The sequence below is a fragment of the Gossypium arboreum genome, chromosome 13 (assembly GCF_025698485.1).
Source record: "Gossypium arboreum isolate Shixiya-1 chromosome 13, ASM2569848v2, whole genome shotgun sequence".
NCBI classification, from domain to species: Eukaryota; Viridiplantae; Streptophyta; class Magnoliopsida; order Malvales; family Malvaceae; genus Gossypium; species Gossypium arboreum.
In genome coordinates this window covers 1,179,700-1,198,957 of record NC_069082.1, presented here as the reverse complement: position 1 = coordinate 1,198,957, position 19,258 = coordinate 1,179,700, and the positions used below count along the sequence as shown (strand labels likewise).

General features: G+C 30.8%; 2 protein-coding genes across 5 annotated transcripts; one reads left to right on the top strand and one right to left on the bottom strand.

The window, feature by feature from the left end:
* Positions 1-1,312: 1,312 nt before the first annotated feature.
* LOC108461403 (cyclin-dependent kinase E-1-like) lies at positions 1,313-3,824 on the bottom strand. Of its 4 annotated transcripts, none has more exons than XM_053024768.1 (3): positions 3,634-3,824; positions 3,402-3,546; positions 1,313-3,016 (listed from the first exon to the last, which is right to left on the bottom strand). In XM_053024768.1, the coding sequence occupies exon 3, from the start codon at positions 2,986-2,988 to the stop codon at positions 1,561-1,563; it is 1,428 nt and encodes a 475-aa protein (XP_052880728.1). In that variant the 5' UTR covers positions 2,989-3,016; positions 3,402-3,546; positions 3,634-3,824; the 3' UTR covers positions 1,313-1,560. The 4 variants fall into 4 exon arrangements, with proteins under 4 accessions (XP_052880728.1, XP_052880729.1, XP_017616736.1 ...); XM_053024769.1 differs by having other exon boundaries at positions 3,402-3,482; XM_017761247.2 differs by having other exon boundaries at positions 3,402-3,564; positions 3,634-3,823.
* A 1,775-nt stretch (positions 3,825-5,599) lies between these two features.
* Positions 5,600-7,194, top strand: LOC108462421 (uncharacterized). Its single transcript, XM_053024714.1, has 2 exons — positions 5,600-5,710; positions 5,799-7,194. Exon 2 carries the CDS (start codon positions 5,845-5,847, stop codon positions 7,075-7,077), a length of 1,233 nt encoding a protein of 410 aa, XP_052880674.1. The 5' UTR covers positions 5,600-5,710; positions 5,799-5,844; the 3' UTR covers positions 7,078-7,194.
* The last annotated feature ends 12,064 nt before the right edge of the window (positions 7,195-19,258 follow it).

Sequence of the window (19,258 nt, the reverse complement as noted above, 5' to 3'; positions counted from 1 at the left end):
TTAATTAAATAAATATTTAAAAATTTTATGAAAAGATCAATTTAATTACTTTAATATTTCTTTTCAAACTAAAACCCGTCATTAAAATTTTAATTAATTCAGTCCGATTAAAATAACTATACTTTGATATTTTAAATTCCATTCATGCTATGGTGAAATGAAAATCTTGATATTTTTAGAACACTCAATTGGGATCACTAGAAGTAGGTGAGTTTCCCCTTTTATCCCTCCACATTTTTATTAATTATATTATATTATCTTTTAATATATTTCATAAATTAAAATAAATAAAAATATTTTTAACATATAATTTTAATAATTCATAATTATTATTTTAATTCATGATATGCTATTTAAAATAAATTTATTATTTTAATTTCTAAATACTATTTAGCATAATAATTAATGAACATTATCGTTTTAAATAATTAATTTAATAAATTTGAACTTTTTATTACGCTTATCTTACGATATTCCAATTAAATTCAATACTATAATCTTAATAAAAGTACTATAGAAACCTTTTATTAGGAATCGATTGTATTTTACTCTCTACTAAAAATAAATAAATTTATTCCGTACATTAGATTAAAGAGCAAATTGATCTTTTTTATTAAAAATTTCATCCATTTTGTACTATTAAAATGGTGTGGTTAGATTAAAGAGCAAATTAATCTTTTTATTAAAAATTTCATCTATTTGTACTATTAAAAGCTGTGTGGTTGATGAATTTTAATAGATAAAGCTTTTAACAGAAAGATTAATTTGCTCTTTGATCTAATGTATAGAGACTAATTTACCCATCTTTTAAATAAAGATGATAAAAAATACAATTTAACTTCTAATACAGGAGCCTTCATGATACTTTTACCCTATAATATCTGATTTTATCACTACAATTACTAATTTCACCACTACCATTGTTTTCAACTTTTGTCAAAACCAATCTCACCAACCATCTAAATTAAACCTTCGTTTGTTTCACATTTCAGGATCAATATAGTTCAAAAAGAATTTACAAGCGTCAATTTAATCTTAGCTCGATTGACATAAATTAAAAAAAGGCTACGAATAGTTCTAAATATAATGTCAAAAAGAGCATATATTATCAAAACTTATAATAAGATTGTTTAAAAAAAAATTGCATGCAGAAAACCGTTTCATCCTTAGTAATATTTAAAAATATTGGAATATCTTTCATTTAAACCTAAAATTTAAAACTTCTTTTGATAGTATAGAGAATAATAATCCTTACTACATTAGTACAAGACATTATTACAGCAAAAAAGAAGAAGACATGAGTTTCAATGCGTTTAAGCTCAAAATTCCTCTGATACCCTCATAGTTTCAACTAAATCCATAAATAGCTGCAGCATGGAAAATGTTCATAAAGTAAAACCAGCAAGACATTTCAAACCTAGAGGAAGATTGAATATGCAGAGAGCTCACATTAATAGATTATAGATCTCCCAAGTTTAATAATATACTGAAATCCAAAGAATACAACGCGGAACTCGATTACATTCCAGATAATTGACATATCAGACGTTAAAAATTTTCTTACATGCGTCTCGATTTTTGCTGCGGTGGGTATCCGGTCATGCCCATTCCCGGATCTTTCCTTCTCAACTGTTGTTGTTGATGAGCTTGGGCAGTGAGGTTCCGTTGCATTGGCATGCCTCCTGGGTTTATTCCACCACTCACTCCAGCCTGAGATGGGAAATTATACGCCATAATGCCTTGAGGCATTCTTTGCATAGGAGGTGGCATGGGCCGATTAACGGATCCATTTCTCCCCATGCCTCCAGCTACATTCCCAGATGACACGGATTGTGGGGGTTGCTGAATGCTAGTTGTCCCTTCAAAATCAGTGTTCTGATCCACCGGACGAGTAGGATAATTGATTATTTTCTCTCCTGGTTGGCTCGGTACCAGTGCATTGCGACCTGGTAAGGGCTCGATTTTGAAGTACTCATGCTCTAAAGCCTGTGCAGCTGTTATACGCTTACGAGGATCATATTCAAGCATCTTAGATAACAAGTCAAATGCAGGACTCTTCGGAGAAAGATGAACAACACTATGAAGTCCAGCATTTTCGTACTTGTGTGTTTGAATGTGTTGTACATCTGATTGCCAATGTGGAAGACTTGCAAGTGTAGGCCACTTTTCCAAGGTGGGATGGCCTAAGATCTTAAATATCTTGTCCAGCTGATCGAGTTGAAAAGGATTTGGTGTAGATTTAGCTTCCGCACCTTGAAAAAGTGGTTTCAAAGTCAAAAGCTCGGCAAAAATACATCCAACAGCCCACATATCAACCGCACTGGTATAGTGCTTGGCACCAAGAAGCAATTCAGGTGCACGGTACCAAATAGTTACAACCACACCATTTTCAAATAATGGCTTTAAAGGAGCTTGATAAATCCTAGCAAGTCCAAAATCAGCAATTTTGACAACCCCGTGTTCATCACCATCACCCATAACCAATATATTTGATGGCTTTAGATCTCGATGTATGATCCAGTTGCTATGAAGATAGTTCAATCCATTAAGCAGCTGCCAAAGCAATGACTTAACAGTGTATTGGTTCATGGTATGATTAACTTTGTCCCTATGGTGCTTAATGATTTCATAGAGGTCATATTCAGCATAATCGAAAGCCAAGTACAACGACATATCCGCGTGATTAATGTGCACATTAACAAGCTTCACGACATTCTCATGAGAAATCTCCCGAAGCAACATGATTTCTCGGATAGCAGTAGGGGAGACACCATCCCCATCCTTAGACTGTTTGAACTTCTTTATAGCAATGCATTTTCCACGATTTGTCGGTGACTTGATTCTTGCAAGAAACACGAGACCATAAGTACCTTCACCAATTTTGCCAAGCAGATTGTATTGTTGCAACCACTCTGGCTTCTCACTGTTGCTGGATGAAGTATTATTCGCTCCAATGCCTCTGCCTGAGGTGTTATTGCCATCTCCCATGGTTTCTGTGCTTTACAACATTAGGCACCTAAGTACAGAAAGAAAAAGACGATAAGCTCATAACGCCATTACCGTGTTATTGCAACTCGTAAATGTACTAATTCAAGAACTCATCAAATAGCTAAATAATTGACTTTTACCATTAACCATATAAATAGGGATCTCTTAGAAAAAGGGTAATCAGATTCTTTTAACATCAAACAAAGCTAAATAAGTTCAATCATGGTTAAGAAACTTGATCAACTACTACAACTCAAATCATAGTTAGCTTCTATAATTTCATCAATTTGAGATTTCCTATTGCATTTTACCTAAGCACAACAAACACCGAAAATATCTTCACAAAACCTAGAACAAATCCGATTTTTTTTCACAATTATTCAACAAACAGATAAAAAATCTAAGAAAAATACCACAAAATTTGTTGACCAAGAACAACAACGGCGTCGTCCCACGAGTTTCACTCGCCACAAATTCAATCCAAAATCTCCTTACTGGAAATCAATTGTTCACAAGCTTGAAATTTTCATTTAAGTTTCGTAGCAAAAGAAATTTGACCTTCTTGCATGAAAATATCTGAATCAAATTACAGAAATTAGCAAAAAAGGAAATCAGATTATTGAAATAAAACCGTCGCGTTATTACCTTTCAAGTAGGGTAAACTAGGGTTCCTCGAATTACTTCAAAAAAAATTCAAAATAAAACTGAAAAGAGAATTTTAATTAATGTTTTGCATGACCCTGATTCTTGCCTGAATGGCGGTCACCTGGAACAGCAGGGAAAGTGGGGGGTTTTAATTAGGCAATTCTATTTGGAAAAAAAAAAAGAAAAAGGAAACTTTATTTCCTCAAAAATCAAAGGGTAAAATTTTCTCATAGTCCCTGTTCTCTTTTTATATTTAAAATTTAGTCCTGCATTTATTTCAAGATTTTGGGCTAATAATGTGAACCATTCGTTGGCACATTGGTAATGATGATTTAAGTTTTGGATTGGAGTATCCCAGTTTCATCCATATTGAAAGAGGAATCAGTTTAATTGGTCTGTTTAATCGGAGTTTTATTTTAATCAACTTCAACATGAAAAAATCGATCAATCGACTTTAGTTGAAAAAATCGATCAAATCAAACTAACTTTGATTCGGTCAGTTTGACTGATTGTTATTGAGTAGGCTTATATAGTTATTTATCTATTATATATATTATAAATTATAAATATATTTTAACTAATTTAAAAATAATATAAAATAAATTGATTTTTTCAATTGGTTTAATTTCAGGATTCAAAAAACAATAATCAATTGAATTAACCGATTAAAATGAGGTTAAAATCGATTACACTACCCCAACCGACTAAACTGAAACCAAAATAACCAAGTGAGTTAATTTTTTTTATTGAAATCGAAAATTGCTCTCCCTAACTGACGAGGGGGGTTCTTCAAATAAAATCAAATTGTTTTTTTGGTAGAAAATAACATCATTAAGCGAGTACATCAAAATAATCAAATTCATACAGAGAGAGCATTATCCGACAACAAAGCCTCTTAAACTGATGAAGGGGGTTCTTCAAATAAAATCAAATTTAATGGACTATTAGACTCATATTTGACCATTCTATTAGCATCGGCATTTTGACTTCTCGAAATGTGATGAATTCGTATGTTTCAATCTCTATTGAAGCTATGTATTAAACGTAGCTCAACTAAGCTACTATTGACAATGCATCCCACTTATAAACACTCAACAAGCAGATAATTATCGTTTTCAATCTCTAATTGCTGATGACCCCTATCCCATGCTATACACAAACCTTCCAACACAGCACATGCTTCAACTTGGAAAGCCGTGTCCTTGGCAACCATCATTGAGAAACCACACAACCATCTTACTTCCAAATTCTTAAGAACCCTCCAACCAAAGCATTATTGCTATTAGGTGACATTGCTCCATCTGTGTTAAGCTTAACCCATCCTATTTACGGTGGCCGCTAATGCAAAGAAATAGAAGCAAATTTACATGAGATTGAAAGTAAGAGATTGGGGTTATAAAGATTAAACAATTTGGGTATTTAATATTTGCTTTTCTTTCTGTTTTTAGAATTTTTTTTCTTGATTGATGAAAAGCATTAAACAAATTCCGGAAACTAAATATCCAAAATTTTAAAGTGAAATTCTCTACAATTCTTTAAGAAATAAAAGTAAATACCAATACTCAAAGTGTTTAATCTTAATAACCCTAATTTCTTACTTTCTGTTCCATTGAAAATTTGCTTTCAATTTTTCTTTAAAAAATCCAAAAGTAAAAAATTATTAAAATCTTTTGTTGTTAAAACTTTTTAATATAGTTTTATTTATTAAATTGTTTTTACTTTTAAATATATTTTAATGAGTATGGATTAATTAAAATTTTAAAAATAAAATAAGGCCTAAAATAAATTATTTAAAATTGAATAATAGTATTTTTTTCCTTTTTTATTACTTTTCCTAAATTAAATTTTAGTAACTAAATAATTAGAAACAGGAAAAAGTAATAGCAAATTTTTGTTTTTTTTTTTGTTCCATAATGCACTATTTATGACCATCGTTGTAGTTGTTTTCAAAAAAAAAAAAAACTGTCTCCAGCCATGGAACAAAAGTTGAGCCTTTTGAGGAATATTGTGGCCTATGTTCTTTTCTTTGGTATATTGGTGACGGTGATCAGATTTGCCTACGTTGTCACCACCATCGGTGAGTCCTGTAATCTCTACAACTTTTGCTTCTTCAAAAACAATGTAGCTCCCCAATCTAATCCTCACAACCATCTCTATGCTAGCAGAGAATGGGATAAGGCTGTCCATTTCTATTCTTCAATTTTCCAAGATATGATTTCCAAGGGTTATCTCTCGCCTAATTCCAAGTCTCTCTGCGTTGAGGCTCCTAATGGACATGAAGTTTTCGCTTTGAAGAAGATTGGAGTGGAGGACTCCATTGGGATTTTCAGGAAAGCGGCTAAACCTTTGGTTATTAGAGGGGAGGGTGATCGAATACCATTCGATGATAATACATTTGACTTCATATTCTCTGGTGGAGCTCGTGTCGAAATGTCAGCTCGACCCTTTGATTTTGCATCAGAAATCGTTCGGGCCTTAAAACCTCAAGGGTTTGCAGTGTTCCACGTCAAGGCGAATGATTCATATAGTCTGAATTCTTTTCTTGATTTGTTCCATTCTTGCAAATTAATCAAAGTGCTTGACATTGATGGTTTCAATCCATCAATGCCATATATCAGAGAAATTGTATTGAAAAAAGAGAATCATGGGTATAGAAAGATACCTGGTGATGATTCTAAGAACTGCTCCTTTCAAGCTCATAAGCAAGAACTAGTCCAGAAGGCGGAGCCATTGATTGAGGAAGAGCCCTTGAAGCCATGGGTTACCTTGAAAAGGAATATCAAGAACGTAAAGTATTTTTCATCCATGGTTGATATAAGTTTCAAGAATAGGTATGTTTATATTGATGTTGGGGCTAGGAATTACGGTTCTAGCATTGGAAGTTGGTTCATCAAACAATATCCCAAACAGAATAAAAGCTTTCATGTCTATGCTATTGAGGCTGACAAAGCTTTTCATAAACAATATGCATCGAAGAAGAAGGCGGTTACGCTATTACCATATGCAGCTTGGGTCAGGAATGAGACATTGTCTTTTGAGATTAACGACGGCCCTGCGCAAGAAAAAGTGAACAAGACTAAGAATAAAGGCAGAGGGATGGGCAGAATTCAACCTGTGAAATCAAGTAGAGGTGAACTTAACACTGAGGTGAATGAGATTCAAGGGTTTGATTTTGCAGAATGGTTGAAGAACACTTTTACAAAGAGAGATTTCGTGGTGATAAAGATGGATGTTGAAGGAACTGAATTCGACTTGATTCCAAAGTTATTTGAAACGGGAGCAATCTGTCTGATTGATGAGATTTTTCTTGAATGCCATTACAATAGGTGGCAGAGATGTTGCCCTGGTCAAAGGAGTACAAAATATAAAAAGCATTACCGCCATTGCTTAGAGCTGTTTACTTCTCTCAGGAAAAGTGGAGTCCTTGTTCATCAGTGGTGGTAACTTCTTGTAGCTTTGTATCTTTCAATTTTGAATCAAATTAATTTAGAATGTATAGATTTTTACAAATTCATAAAATAATATTTTTGGATAGGTTAAAAGGGAAATATTTTGTTTAAATATTTTTTTTTGAAAAATTATATTTAAATCACTTTTAAAAAAATATTAAAAATAAATAACAAATAAGTAGAATGGGACTGGGTGGGACGAAAATGGATCCTTTCGATTAGTCTCAAGATTTAACTTATTCTCGAGAGCAATGATTTATTCAAGCCTGACCCTAAGGTAGTTTGGAAGTACGGTTGCCTAAGCCCCAAGGCTGGAAGGGGTCTAAAATTTTTTTTTTTCTTCAACTTTTAGATTTTTTTATCACACTTCATTGCAAGCGGGAAAAAAAAGAAAATAAATAAATAAAAGGGGGCCGTTTTTTATCAATTGAGAACGGTTGAATGGTCTGATAATTTTATCAATCAAGAATGATTTTTTGAAAAACATTGATGTTGATGTTATAATTAATAATTTTGCATCTTGGAATGCTTGTAGAACTCATTTTTTTTTATGATTTTCTGTAATTGATAACATAGAAGTTGATTAAATAATTTTTTTTAAAATTTTATTAGAAAATATCTTATTCGCTTAAATTTATTATTTCGCCTAATACCCAAAATATTAAAAACGAAACTGGATTTATTAATAGTGAAATGTAATGATTAATTGATGTCTATTTTTGAATTGAAAACACTCAAATAGAAAAGGAAATGATGAGAACGATCTGTCCTAAATTCTCATCATGCTGCCATGAACATGGATCAATCAATCATCTTTTGCCATCATTTTCTATTTCATTTTTTTTTCAAAGAATGATGATTCAACAATATCATAAAACCCATTTGCTAACATCAATGAGTGTCTTCCCTTGATTGCTTATTTAGAAAAATTTTATAAAAAGAAATAATGAAGGTCTTATAATTAAGTATTACTTTCGTCTCTGGATTTGTCTTGAAAAATGGGGTTGCCCTTTGGCAATCATACCAAGAAGAAAAAGCTTCGACCAAGCTTATAAAAATTTGATTTAAGATAACATGTAAACATCATAACAATGTGAAAGGGACCCATAGCTGAAAGAGCATGCATGCACATGAAAGAAAACCCTAAAGTACAATGAAAAAGAAAGACATCCAAAGCTATCGTTGCACTTCCCCCCGGGAAGATGTCAACTCTTCTTCCATTTCTAATTGCTAGTGACAAGCTCCAAGAAATCTCCTAGCTATCATCCACTTTGAGTTCTGGCATCCCCCCAAATGTCCGTTCTATTACTACACAAGGCCATGCTATCTCCCAAGACTTCCCTAATCTACTTTTCATCCCACGATTTACCATTATTCCCCATAAGGACACAAATTAGGAATCCAATGTTGAAGTTTTTATTTAATCTAATGATTCTCCAACCATTGCTCATGATCACACCCATATGAGTTTCCCTTCCAGATTTGCATCTCGTCATTTGAGTATACTCCTTCCCAGAACCATGTATCTGAATGCTTTCTCCTTACCACACCAAAGGTGATCTAGTTCAAATAAACCCTATTTGTGTGTTTGTTGGCTAGAAACAGGTTTATTTTATTCTTAATGCTATTAATAAATTAAATCGTAGGCATTCGTTATAAGACTATTTACTAATAAAGGGAAGTAATTGACAGTGTTCATCTTGGTTATCGAGAAGGTAAGGAGAGATCACTTGCTAGGCATTCGTTGACAACTATAATCAATTTATCATAGAATAACAAATTTGTCTTTACATCATCGATGATCAAACCGATGAATCATAACTGAGATTTTGTCTTTGACTAGATTCCCGTTATATTGAATTTCTTATATTTTATTTTGGATCTCCTTTTATATGGTTTTAATTTTAATTTTTAATTTTAAAACCCCTCTAATTTTTTTTATTTTACTTGTTTTTATTTTTAAAAATATTATCACAATTTTGTGGTTCGATCCCACTCATAGCTATCTACAAGTTTATTTTTTAGTAGAAATTTATTTTTTGTTGGATTCGAAACCCATCAGCATATTATAAATAAAAAAGAGTGATTAAACTTGCTAGCTACACAATTAACAATTAAAATATTTGAGTTTGACTCTCTCCATAGCTTAATCTACTCGAGCTTGAGAGAAAATTAAATTTAAATTTTGTTTTTCTCGAATCAAACTCAAATAGCTAGAGATAATTTTTATAAAATCAAAGGTGGACATGATCTATTAGATCCTTATGAAAGAGTGGTTATGTCATTGAATAGGTTATCTAAATTTCACAGTACTATATTAAAGGTTTTATCAAGAGACAAATGTTGAAAATTCTTTTAAAAACAAATTTACTCTCTAAGTAATACCACAAGTACAAAGTGTTGGTGTGAGTTATAACTGTCGGCCACATCGCAAGTTGCAATTTAAAGAAAGTTGGTACAACATTATAATTTGTCTTATTTGATTGACATATTTTGATCAAGTTTGCTTGGATGGTTAATTGTTGATTTTTGAAGAATGTTAGCACCATATTAGTGAAAATTTTATGCAAAAGAATCAAATTAAATAAGGACCGGATCTAGACTTTCAATTTAATCAAAATTCCCTTAAAAAAGTCAGATCTTCAAGAGAGTTTGATATTAAAAGGATCGCTGTAAGTACGCTAATTACTTGGAGACTTTTTTAAGTGACTATATAGGAATTAGTGATTGTAACTTATTGTATTTCAACAAGCCTATTTTGTATTTATATTGAATAACTTGTTTAGATTAATAGTATGAATTGGAGAGATGTGGTCAATTAGGAATTATTTTGAGTATAAGTTTTGTAAGTAAACTGGATTGAATCAATCAGTTTTCATCTAAACTTTCACGAGAAAAATCTTAATGAGTGACTAATCTAATTTGAAGTATAGAAAAATAAAGGTTGCAACTTAGTGAATTAATAGAAGTAAAATCATAGCATGTTCACATTGCACCACTTTATTTCTTTTTCTAATGAATTTTCTAATGGATTTCTGATTAAAGGACTTTGGCCTTTGGGTCAAGCCTTTTGGACTAATATATATGCATCATTTTGTGGTTAATTGCTTTTCTTGTTTTGGGGTGTAATATATAAAATATTTTATATGACAAAACTCGATTGGTATCAATATTGTTTTTAATGCAGGAAGAGGTAAGTTTAAGTGCGCTGAAATGCATTATTCTCGTATTTAAGAGTTGAGAATGGATTATGAATAGTTTTGAGCATTGTATAAAAAAAAATAATTGAGTTTAAGGTTTAGTGTACAAAGCCCGAGCCCATTCTAATTCAACTTATTTCAAGTTTATGATATGATATTTTTTTATATTATGTAATTTATATCATGTGTAAATTGATTATATTATATTGTAATATAATTATTAAAAATATATCAAGGTTTTTATGTTTAGAATTTTAATAAAAGGAAAAAATATATTATTAGTAAAAGTAAATATAATTGTCAAATATTAAATAAAAATAAATATATTTTAAAAATATTACATATGAACTTAAATAGGTTTGGATTAACTGGTTATAAATATGAACAAGTTAAAATTAATATCATATCTCAAGTCGGATCAAACTTGAGCAAAGTAAAAGTATTATGAAAGTCTTTATATTAAGAGTTAGATTGCATTTTATCTTATTTACTCGAAAAATATGCAATTTAGTCCCTATATATTTGATCAAAGTGTAAATTGATCCTTTTTTATTAAAAATTTCATCTATTTCTACTATTAAAATTGGATATAACTAATAGAATAACTAGATAATTACACATAGCATACTACATATATCTTATATTGATGTATATAAACTAATTTTAACGACAAAAATACATTCCACGTTATCATATCGTTATCATTTTGTTGTGAGATTGAGAAATGAAGAAGGAAATCATGATTCAGCTAACAACCACCATCCGATAGGCCATGCATTAAGTGCTGACTTTTAATCTCCTATACTCCACCCATCAGACAACTTAGACAGACATGTCTGCTTCTGTATGTCTTAAACATTTACCTTTTATATATATTTTCTGCTCTGAATATATTTATGTGTGTATATATATATATATATATGAGAAAAGACTCACTATGTAAATTTAAATAATTCAATATTTTTATAATTAATATCTATATGTAAAAAATAGAATATCGATAATAGTAAGAAAAGAGAGAAAAATAGAACACACATATTTTACGTGAAACCCTTTTTGGGAAAAAAATCATGGGCAAAAGAGAAAAAAATTTACTATGTCGAATTCGAATGATTACAAGGAATATAAACTGCGTCTTTTTATAGGTTTAGAAAACCTTATTCTAATTAATTACATCTAATAAAAATAAGGTAGTAAAGTTAAAACACCTTTCTCAAATGAATATTAAACAGAGAAAATAAACTTCTATACGAATTCTTCTTATACAGTGGATTCCCCTATCTTCCTACTTATATTTTATTTTAATAAGAATTTAGGTTACAACTCTAACACTATACTTACCGTATATCAAGAGTTTAATTGAGTTTTGAAATTATAAAAAAATTATTATTTTTACAAAATAACGATATTGTTTTGAAATGTTCTGATCGTATTTATTATTTTTAACGTAATGTTTAGAATTACTCAAAACCCCCAATTCATAAATTAGAGGATAATGTACTTCAATGTGTTCAAATCTACGTCCTCCTCAGATTAAGAATAATACTAATATCAATCGAAATAAAACTCAATCTATATATAATGATATTTAAACTCAAAACACTATAATATTTACTCCCTCAATTTCATATTTTAATTAAAATATTATTTAGTTTTTATATATATTTATTATAATTAATTCGGTCATTAAAAATTTTACGTGCCGCAATGAAATTAAAAATATATGTAAAGAGAAATGGCGTGGGCTGGCATTTCCGAAAGGGCGGCGAAGCCTTGTTTGAAAGTAAACTACTCGTTTCATTTCAGCACGTTTTCAAATGGAATAATGCGAAAATCAATATGAATGGACCAATTAAACCCTCAATCTCTTAACAAAATTACGAAGACCATCGCCTTACCAATTTGAAAGGTTAGGGGTATTAATATAAATGCATATAACATAGGTGTCGGCGTTAGGACAGCGAAATCTGCTTTGCTGTGGGCTAGCAAGTAAACGCGTGAATTTCTAGATGGTTCCTTAAAAATCAACGTGGCGATGAGCTAAAAGCTTTAGATATGATTTGTATATATATTTGGGAAAAAAAATATAGAAGTTCTTGTACTGGGTTGGATTATATTTTATCATTTTTATTCAAAAAATAAGTAAATTAATCTCTACTCATTAAATCAAAGAATAAATTAATTTTTTTATTAAAAATTTTATTAAATTTTACTATTAAAATTTGGTCCATGAACATCAAAATGAGATACGCATAGCACGTCACGTGTAATTGTTTAGTTATTCTATTAGCAACGCTAGATTTTTAATAAAATGTTCAATTTGTTCTTTGATCTTAACGATAGAAACTAATTTACTCATTTTTAAGTGGAGGACAAAATATAATCTAACTCTTAATACTGATGAGACTTCATGGTACTTTTACCATATATTTCATTTTTATATTTGACATATTTTAACTTTAAATATAGTTTACTATATTCATATTTTATATTTTAAAAATTTTAATATAAGTTAAAATATGCTATTAGTCCATGTACTTTTATAGAATTTGAGTTTTAACCTTTGTATTTTAAAAGTTAAAATTTAATTATCCTATTTTTAATTTAAAAATTCTAATCTAACCATCATCATTGCCTGTAATTTTTCTCAAAATTTATTAACTTAACATGCTTATTTCCTACCAATCATATGTCACATAATAATTAAGGAGGCATCTTGATAAATTTTGACGAAAAATATTAACAATATTAATTATTGGATTAAAATTTTAAATAAATAAAAAAAGCAAAACACTTCAATTTTAGCTTTTTTTCAAGATTTTTATGTACTTTTCATGTTTCTTGTATTTTTGGCTAAAAAGAACATAGCAATCTTTATCATTGTATGCCATGTCTTTTTAATTGATGGGGCAAAGGCAATTTCACAAATCTTTATCACACCAATATTTGGAAACCTTTGCTTCATTAAAAAATATAACATGAAATATGTCCAAAAGACAAATCCATACCTATTCCAACATTGAACATGTTGATAATACAAAAAATATTTTTAGAATATTTTCGGTTAAAGAAAATTTTATGCTATTTTTAGAAATTAATATTACTATTTTATCATTTTATCCTTTCGAAAACAATATAAATAATAAGTTATTCTTCTCATTTTACACAAGTAAACATAAGTTCTCCTTTTTCTCTCTTCCAGTCTCTTTTAGGAGTTTTTCTGGTTAATTTTTTGACTAAATTTTTGCTCTTATTTTTTTTTGTGTGTGTTTCATTTCGAGAAGAATAATACCAATTGACAAGTTAACCACGATTCCATGCCAAGCTTAGGCCATTAAGGGTGCTCCAAAGCTCCGACTGCATCACTGAGCACATCCTAGCACTTCGATTATAACCCTACAACCATCATCCCTGCCAATCCCTAAAAACTTTTCATGCTCCCTACATTAAAGATTAAATTGACAAAATATGTAAATATTAAGGGTTAAATTTTTTAGCATACTAATTAAAATTATATACAATTGATGTAAGTTGATTAATTTTTTTTAGTTGCTTACTTTTAAAATTAACAGAAATTAAAATTATTCTTTTCGTAAGGGACCAATTAAATTAATATCGAAATTGAAAAGAATTTGAAAGGTTATTTTACCATGGTAAAAACCTTGCAACTCTTTCTCTAAATATATTTTTACGGACGTGGTAAATTGCATTATCAACCACATGTCTTTGTTACATCTTTTAAAGTTGGCTAAGAGTTTACCATACAAATAGATTGATATTAACCTTTCATTTACTCATATAGCATCATTATCTAATAAAACCAAACTGCCAGCCAGAGGCAAATCCAATGGGGCTGACAGGGGCCATAGTCTTTCTAAGATGGAACATTGTTGTTTTGACCTTTTAGAAAATTTTAAAATTTAAAATTGATAAAGGTAAAATTACACTTTTACCCTTTTAAATTATGAAAAATTAATTTAATCATTTAAAAATTATAAAAATATAGACTATTAAAAATTAAAATTTCATTTCGGTCCATCCTAAAAAACTTTCTAGCTTTACCCCTGCAGCCATCCACATCTATTAGACGAAATAATAGTCATCCATCAGCTAAAAAATGTAGATGAAAAATGTACCAACAAATTTTAAAAAAGATGTTATAATTTTTTTTATTGAAATGGTAATAGTAAAATATCAAAGATTATAATATTTTGAGTTCAAATTACTCTTAGTGGAATTCTCTCTATATATTTTATAGATCACATGATAAATTGTATTATCAACCACATGTATTTTTTACATCTTTCAAAGTTGGCTCAGGGTTTCCCATACAAATTTACTGATATTAACCTTTCATTCACTCATATAGCATCATTATCCAATAAAACCAAACCGCTAGCCAGAAGTGAATCTGGGAGGGCTGGCAGGGGCCTCGGCCCCCTAAAATGGAAAATTGTTATTTTGGCCATTTAGAAAATTTTAAAATTTTAAGTTAATAAATGTAAAATTACACTTTGCCCCTCTAAACTTATAAAAATTTAATTTAATCATTTAAAAATTATAAAAATATAGACTATTAAAAATTAAAATTTCATTTCCGCCCCCTAAAAAAATTCTGGCTTCGCCCCTACCGCCAGCCACATCCATTATACATAATAAAAGGCATCCATCACCTAAAAAATGTAGATGAAAAATGTACCAACAAATTTTAAAAAATGTTATAAAAATAATTTTGATTGAAATGGTAAAATTAAAATATCAAAAATTATAATATTTTGAGTTCAACTTACTCTTAGTGAAATTCTCTCTCCACGGAAGAGATTACGATTTATATCATATTTTAATCTTTTATATATTACTTTTTGAAAACATTTAACTCAATTGCACTTTTATCAATTTTCAAAAAATTACACTTATCAATTAAAAAATAAAATGTTTTATATATATCAAATTTATACATAAATTTTGGTCTAAAATTTTAAAATTTTATACATGAAATTTAAATTATGGTTTATATGTATTCATGAATCTTTGATTTTAATTCAATTGTAAATATTTAAAGAAACAGATACATATATTTATCTTCATATTGAAATAATATAATTATTTTTATATGCAATATAATGTTAATTCGATAACATTGTTAATAATATCTGAAAATTAAATCAATCAAAATTTTATGTGTAAAATCATAAAAACAAAAAAATTATAAATTGCATTCAATTGTATAATTTTAATGTTTAGATTTCATATTTTAGTCACTGTATTTTTATTTTTAGAAATTTAGTTTTATTTTTAAATTTCAAAATTCAAGTTCAATTGTTAACATTATTAATTTTTTAAAATTTGAAAATAAAATTGCTAAATTTATAAACATAAAATATAGAATTTAAAATTTAAATTCATGAAGAATACAATGACTTATGACATATTTTGAACTTTTTATAAGCGGAACCACTACCCCATAGCATATTGCCGCCAAAAGCAAAACCCTTATTTCTTTTAGAGAATCTCCTAATTTTTTCAGAGCAACTAGAAATAGATTCTTTAACTAGAAAGAATTTAGTTCAGATATAGAATATCTATCCATAAATTTTCGCAACTCAATCATGTATGATGGAATCATCAAATATTTGACCATTTCGAATTTTGTCTATAACTCATTATAGGCTCGGGAAACAAAGAGAAGATGTGTACAAACGAGATATCCAACAACAAAAAGGAAAATGATTGAATAGAGGAACTGCTAAGCGATCTCATATGAAAACACTTAACTCAATTACACTTTTATCAGTTTTCGAAAGAAATTACACTTATCAATTTAAAAATATAAAAATGTTTTATATCTAATTTTCATTTAAAAGCTATTTTAGCAAGCAAAAAAATAAAAATAAAAATAAAAATTCAAAAACTAGTAAAAATAAAAATAGAGATGAATATCAAATTTATATGTATTCAAAATTTTAAAATAGAGATGAACTTTGATCTAAAATTTCAAAATTTTATCCATGAAATTTAAAATTATGATTTATATGTTAAATCTTTGATTTTAATTTAAGGATAAATTATACCAACAGTCACTCAACTTTAAAGTAACTGACAAAACAGTCACCTAAGTTTCATTTCAGTCACTTAACTTTCGAAAAGTCACAAAATAATCATTTTTACCGTTTTCCGTCACAGACGTCACGAAAAAGTGACGTGGCATGTGACGGGGTATTTGGTGTTAAAAAATTGTCCAGCCAACCGGTTACTCTCAATTTGACAGCCCTACCAGCCCTATCTTTGCTAAACATTCTTCTTCTGCTACTCATCCCTCTTCCTCAAATTCCAGTGGAAGTATTTCAGATAGTTCTAGCTTCAACGGTCACTGGAATGGTCCATCTGTACCTAGTGAGATACCTCCATCTTATGCTTTTCCTGCAATGAATCTCCATTATCAAAGTTGGGAACACCATTCCCCTCCATTCTCTACATCTAACCGTCGTTAATGTGGGTTTTCAAACATTCTTCTTCGCACTTGCTGCAGCAGTTAATATGGCAAGCCTTTTGCTTTTTCTTCTTAGTAGGCTTCCTTTGAGGGCATTCAGATGGATAAACAAGGGTCTTCAGGTTACAAGCACTTTTCCGTTTGCAGTAGGCTCTTTCTTGCCCGGTCTTTGATGGCGACATGTTATAATTCACTTCATCATCGTCTTTCTTATTCTTCTTCTTATCTCCATTGCCCTTGTTTTTGCGTTTGTCCTCGTCGTTGACGCCCTTGGCCTTACCATTGTTGTTGCCATATCCGTTACCATTGTTGTTGCCATTCCCACTGTTACCCTTACCTTCATCATGCACAATGGCGGCTTCAGTGGATAACAGTACGATAACCAGAACCACCAGAATACTATACAACATCATCTCGTAATCGAATTAACACACTAATTATATGTTTATTTCTCCTCTTTATAGCTTATGATTATTATTAGTGGTAGAGTCGATCAATGGAGGAGAGTTTTCAAGAGCACCATTATCAAAGTTGGGAGCACCATTTCCCTCGAAGCTTCTTCATCGGATACTTTCAAGTGCATTGAGGCGCCTTTTCTTCAAGCATTGTATTTGATGTTTTCACTGCTACTTATTTCAGTTTCTAAACCCATGTTGCAATTCTTCAATAATTCTGTATGTTGCTCCACTTTCTGCAAAGGTTAGGAATACATTTCTGTAACTACACCATTACCCCTATTTAAAATATAAGAATCAATGCTCCCATTCTGATGCTTATAATGTAAGTGCCTTTTACTGGCATAACATTGATGGAAATTTCCATGCTTGATTCTTGATATGTAAAGTTCAGGGCTCAAATGGGTGACTTAAGACTAGGTCACTAAGAGGTTCTCAGAAACTAAAAAGTTTCCATGCAGCTGGAGGTTCTCAGCTTGATTCTTTTTCTGCTGCTGCTTCTTATTCTTCTTCTCTGTTAAATGGGTTTTCTTGGGTTTTTTTTCAATTTCTTCATCCGACGTGGCAAGTTAATTGGCTACATCAGCTAGTTAACTTGTCACATCAGCGATTCTGTTAAGACACGGAAACTGTTAGTTATTGACAGTTTTGTCACTTTTTTATAGCGTTAGTGACTGTTTTGTTATTTTTTAAAAATTGAGTGACTGAAATAAAACTTAAATGACTATTTTGTTAGCTACCCTAAAGTTGAGTGAATGTTGGTGTAATTTAACCTTAATTTAATTTTAAATATTTAAACAAATGAAACTCAGTCTGATCAGAATTCCGCGAAAAGAAGAATATGTCACAAAAAGGCAAGGCCATCAACGCCCCCGCCACCGCAGATCCAATGGACCTGCAACCAGGTTCCAAGGTTGAGGTCAACCACGAAGACGATGTTTGCCCGCGTGCGTGGTACACCGCTATAATCATGGAGGGCGCTTCTTCAACAAACGACAAGAGGTACGTGGTCCAATTCACCAATCTATACCAATACAAAAATAGCGGGACAAAACTCTCCAAGGAGTACAACAGCGTCGATATACTCCCTCTGCCCCCTCCACAACCACCAAGAAAGTTTAAGGCGGGTGGCATAGTGGAGGGTTATTTCGACGACGGCTGGTACGAAGGCAAGATTGATCAAGTGTTGGATGATGACAAGTATATTTTTCGGATGTCATCAATGTTCTTACTGTTTGGAGTGAAACAATTGAGGCTTCATAGAACTTGGTTGAATAGGAATTGGTTACCACCATTGGATGAATCTGAGCTAGCTGTGGAGGAAGAAGATTCAACAGAGACTGACAATGCAGAAGCAAGCAAAGCAGGGACTGGTAACATATTGTAGGAGTCCGATCAGAAAACAAAAGAAAAAGAAGAGTTTAGTGAGGGAGCACGTGTTGAGGTGACCAATATTGACGGAGATGGTTTTAATTAACCAAGCTTGGTTTGCTGCAACTATTGTTAAACCAGTGGGGAATAATAGGTACCTCATTCGGTTTGAGACCTTGAGAACCGAAGATGATACTGGTTTCTTAGAGAAAGAGATGGAGAGCTTGCACGTTGAAGCTTTGTACAAAGGCGGGTGGTGGAAGGTGTGATTGCAGAGGTTCTTCCTGATGATTCTAAATATCTTGTCTTTTTGACTAACTATGAGAAATTGGAATGTAAACAGTCTGATTTAAGGCCACGCCAAGGCGGGATTGATGGAAAATGATCTAAAGCATGTGCACATATGGTCATAAAAGTAGTCAAGCTTGGAGGGTTTCTTTTTCTGCTTTATGTGCAAAAATTCACTGTTTTCTACAGTTTTTTTCTTTTTGGATTTTGAGCTACTCCATATTATGACCATAAATTGTTTATTGGTTTTGGTCAATAGAAGGTTGAAGCATTAGGTCCGAGTCAAAATATATTGGCATAATTCCAAAAAATACCCTCAATGTTTAGGGATTTTTAGATTTGATTCGTGTCTTCTTTCTCCTTCTCTCTTAC

What these genes read in the sequence shown, in the direction of transcription:
- LOC108462421 (XM_053024714.1), top strand. Translation starts at nt 5,845, where the DNA reads ATGATTTCCAAGGGTTATCTCTCGCCTAATTCCAAGTCTCTCTGCGTT.
- LOC108461403 (XM_053024768.1), bottom strand. Translation starts at nt 2,988, where the DNA reads ATGGGAGATGGCAATAACACCTCAGGCAGAGGCATTGGAGCGAATAAT.